The sequence below is a fragment of the Mustelus asterias genome, chromosome X (genome assembly GCF_964213995.1).
Source record: "Mustelus asterias chromosome X, sMusAst1.hap1.1, whole genome shotgun sequence".
NCBI classification, from domain to species: Eukaryota; Metazoa; Chordata; class Chondrichthyes; order Carcharhiniformes; family Triakidae; genus Mustelus; species Mustelus asterias.
The window spans coordinates 1,057,032-1,061,679 of NC_135834.1; the positions used below are offsets into that span (position 1 = coordinate 1,057,032).

At 42.8% G+C, this 4,648-nt stretch overlaps 1 protein-coding gene across 1 annotated transcript; it reads right to left on the reverse strand.

The window, feature by feature from the left end:
* Window positions 1-1,327: 1,327 nt before the first annotated feature.
* On the reverse strand, window positions 1,328-1,884 carry LOC144481924 (reactive oxygen species modulator 1-like). Its single transcript, XM_078201093.1, has 2 exons — window positions 1,832-1,884; window positions 1,328-1,508 (listed from the first exon to the last, which is right to left on the reverse strand). The coding sequence occupies exons 1-2, from the start codon at window positions 1,882-1,884 to the stop codon at window positions 1,328-1,330; spliced, it is 234 nt and encodes a 77-aa protein (XP_078057219.1).
* Window positions 1,885-4,648: the final 2,764 nt, after the last annotated feature.

Here is a 4,648-nt window from a genome sequence, read left to right on the forward strand (position 1 = left end):
ATATGGGGGCAGTTATGATGCCCCCATAATCAAAAACCTGCAGATATTTATGGTTGGAATTTTCATGATGGTTCTCTGGAGTATGGGCTAAAAGTAGTTTGTGCTGTTTCTCTAGAGGGTCCAGAAATCTGTTGCCAAGGTTACAGCAGGAGATGAGAAGAACTCTGTCATGCTCCACCATGAAAAATTACCACTCCCTTTGGCTCTGCATCAACTAATGTAATTCAATGTCTCTGGTCTTCCACCCTATCACACCTTTTGTTCTGCTTCCACCCTCCTCTATGTGATCTATTTAAAATCCATTACATTTCTAACTTTCCTCAGTTCTGATTAAAGGTCATTGACCTGAACTGTTAACTGTTTCCCTCTCCACCGATACTACCAGACCTGCTGTGTTTTTCCAGCATTTTCTGTTTTTATTTATGAAAAATGGCCAATTGGATGAGCAACTGGAGCAACCTGTGGAATGACACCCTATCTGTGGTCAGTGCCTTAAGGACAGGAGGGGATAAAATTAAAAACATTCACACTATTATTAAATTAATGTCAGCATAAAGTGGAAATCTGAGCAGTAATTGTTTAAAATTTCAAGAAAGGCACCTTATAGCTGATTATCCAAGCATACAGCACATAACCTCTGTACAGTGATAAATCACCAAGTCACACTCTTTAAAATTACTCATCCCAGTTTAGCTGTGGGAAACTGAAGTCTCAGGTTTGTGGTCAGGTTCAGACCTTGATGCAAAGGGCCTGTACAACCAGTAAGTGTAGCTGAATTCACTGTCTTCTCAAAAACAGCAAGATCCAAATAATTTTGTTATAATAATTAGTTTTAATAATATCCTTATAACCTTTTATTTTTAGGGTGGGGCTGATTTTGTCTGAATCATGGTGAGAAATGAGTCGGTGCTGAAGAACAGAACATTGAGCCCAAGAGCTGTACAAGGCATTTCCATTTATCACATTCAGCAGCATTTTACAACAGGGTGTTACTGAAGAGTGAATAGATTCAGGATTTTTCTCCTCAGCCCTGAGACATTGAGTATCTACCACTAATCCTGCTGAAATCAAGTATGTTATGTACAAATAAACATTCAAATTGGTATGGCAATATTTGGCTACTTTTATTTCCAGCCCCACCAGAACATGCCACCAAAAAATAACAAAGTAATACAAGAGAAGACCAAGGTGTGTGATTTATTTTTCAATATTAAATCATACACTCTAATCTCCATTATTATACAGCTGGTAATCAAAGGGACAGAGACAGGTGATACATTATCTGCGACACTTGAAATTTCAGCAAAGAAAAGATTGATTGTCAGCATCAGATTCCCATTCCAATCACCATGAAGGTTCCAAATGTGCCTCCACTCTGCATCGTGGTCTTCCTGACACCACCCAACAGGTCTCGATCTCTCAGCCCCAGCCTGGGGCACGAGAAACTGCCAAAAGGTGCACCAGCCGCCATGCTAACTGCACAGCCTATCATGAAGCCTATTTTAACTGTCGGGGCGGCACAGTGGTTAGCACTGCTGCCTCGCAGCGCCAGGGACCCGGGTTCGATTCCCGGCTTGGGTCACTGTCTGTGCGGAGTCTGCACGCTCTCCCCGTGTCTGCATGGGTTTCCTCCGGGTGCTCTGGTTTCCTCCCACAGGCCAAAGATATGCGGGTCAGGTTGACTGGCCATGCTAAATTGCCACTTAGTGTCAGGGGGACCAGCAGGGTAAATACGTGGGCCTATGGGGGTAGGGGAAGGGTGGGATTGTGGTCGATGCAGACTCGATGGACCGAATGGCCTCCTTCTGCACTGGAAGGATTCTATGATGATTCTATGAAGCAACTAGACTGTGACTGCCCACATGGTCCCACTGTGGCTGGCATTGCGGATACGCTTTCCGAATCTCAGGCCGATTAGGTGTGTGATTGTGTACTCTGTACTTTTTAAAAGTTTAAAGCTTATTTATTAGTGTCACAAGTAATTAACTCTACAATGAAGTTACTGTGAAAATCCCCTAGTCGCCACACTCCAGCGCCTGTTCGGGTACACTGGGGGAGAAATTAGCATGGCCAATGCACCTAATCAGCACGTCTTTCGGACTGTGGGAGGAAACCGGAGCACCCGGAGGAAACCCACATAGACACAGGGGGAACATGCAAACTCCACACAGACAGTGACCCGAGCCAGGAATCGAACCCATTATTGAGGCAGCAGTACTAACCACAGTGCTTACACCCATTAGGGGCAATCTAGTGTTCAGTAAACAATATGTAGGTATTTCACATATCGAAACATTGAACCTATGAAGTAGTGCACTTACCCGCTGAACCATGCAACAGGAATTGTTTGAGATTTTTGAGTGCATCCTCTGGTCCCTTCACACTCTTCTGTAATGACAAAAGCACCATTTTGTTAAACAACAACTACCAAAAGATCTTGGTATAAAGAAAGATTTTCTCTCACAGCAGCAACAAGAAGACTCATCAACAAATGTATTTTCCGTTCATCTTTGGAGACCTGTATGAAAGCATTACTCAATACAACAGCCCATGGCTAGTGGTTCCATAATTAGAAGATGGAATGGTTCAGTATGCTATATTAACCATTGCTCTTTACAATCAGATAAGCAGGACAGTGTACACATTATCCTGCAGTTCACTAACATATCCAAGCAGGAATGTCAGGAGACCTGGAATGACCACCTCCTGCAATTGGCTGTCCACATAGCTCTGAGTCTCGCAATGCATTGCAGTGACGCCAGCTACTGCTCAAGCTCCAAAAACCGAATTTGAACTCTGCCAGATGACGACACTTCTTTCACACGGGGTTGTTCAAGACATGAGAAGTGCCCTGGAGTTCCCCGTCAGGGCACAGCATATGCATTTGACCGGATTGAGGTGCGTTGCTATGCCTCTATTTATTAGATTTACCAGAAATAAGCTTAAGACTTGATTAGGGCGGCACGGTAGCACAGTGGTTAGCACTGCTGCTTCACAGCTCCAGGGACCTGGGTTCGATTCCCAGCTTGGGTCACTGTCTGTGTGGAGTTTGCACATTCTCCTCGTGTCTGCATGGGTTTCCTCCGGGTGCTCCGGTTTCCTCCCACAGTCCAAAGATGTGCGGGTTAGGTTGATTGGCTATGCTAAAAAATTGCCCTTAGTGTCCTGGGATGCATAGGTTAGAGGGATTAGTGGGTAAATATCTAGGGATATCGGAGTAGGGCCTGGGTGGGATTGTGGTCGGTGCAGACTCGATGGGCCGAATGGCCTCTTTCTGTGCTGTAGGGTTTCTAAGATTCTTACTTAGTCTAGTTTAAGTTAGGGCAATCCTTATTCACAAAGTTTTATTTATGCAGACAGGATATATACTTATTCATGTCACTGTAGTGGGTAAGGAAAACACATTATTGATTTTCCAGGGAATAATCAGAGGTATTCATTCTGGGCAGATCTCTTACAAATGTATTTCTAAATTATTTTACTTGAGCTGTACACCCTTCTTAACTTCTACATCCCAAAACCTCTTGCAAACGCATAACCTCTGACGCCCTCTGAGCAACGCCATGGATAATCTGTTATAAAGTCTTACACCTAACAGATGCTCATCACACATTCTGACGAATGCAAAACAATTGCCAAAAAAGAAAGGTATCCAAACATTTCATCATAGGTTTTTTTTCTGATTTCCAATTGACTATAGCAATTTATAATCAGCTACAATTACTTGAATTCCCGCCGAGAATATACCAGCAATTGTGGTATAACAAGTAAACATCACAACTGTGTTCTGGATCCCAGACCACACACGAGCAATGTTAGTGGTGGTATGTTAACCTTTACGGTGTTACCGACTCGTCGCCTTCACTTTTTGCTCGTCCAAATTTCTATTTATTAATTATGCACATCTTGGTTTCTTGTCGAAAGGGTAATTTCAGATCAGTTTCTTGTGTTTTTACTCTGAAGCGCATCCTTAGCTAATCAATCAATTAAAGTCAAAGCTTTGTGAGAGTGAACAAGGAACGAGAATTGAAGCAGTTAAACTGCATGCATGGTTGGTGACAAAATATCCCCCTCTCCAGACGTAAAATGCTCAGAATGGAGTTAACCTTTGGTGATTTGAGAATAAATGTAAATGATCCACCAAACCAGCTAGTAGCAAGCTAAAAGAATATTTTGGGAAAGGGACTAAAGAACTACAATTCCACGCCCCCTCCCAATCTATGAAACGTAAAATATGATCGAAATCTGCGAGTATTCATTCTAAGAGTACTGCACGTGCAAAATGAGTAACACACTGTATGTAAACAATCCTCAAAAGACCATCATGTGTTGGGAATCTTATTCATAAAAAAGCAAGCGTAACCTGCCTTCCCCTTTAAGATTCCTGTTTTCCCAATTGTCCAATCGGAAGGTTCAAGGCAGTTTCAAGGCAACCCAAGTGTCAATTTCTCTCATATTAAAATCTAACAATTCAAAACAATCTCAGAACTATCACTTCCGACTAATGTTAAGTGAAATAGATCAGTGCGAGATAACCTGCGCGTGAATGGAATCGGGGTAGAGATAGAGACTTGAAGTTGTTTACTTGAAGCCAGGGCTTCTTGAAACATTTCGGCCACGGTCCCATTTGTCTGGTTTGCTTTCGCTT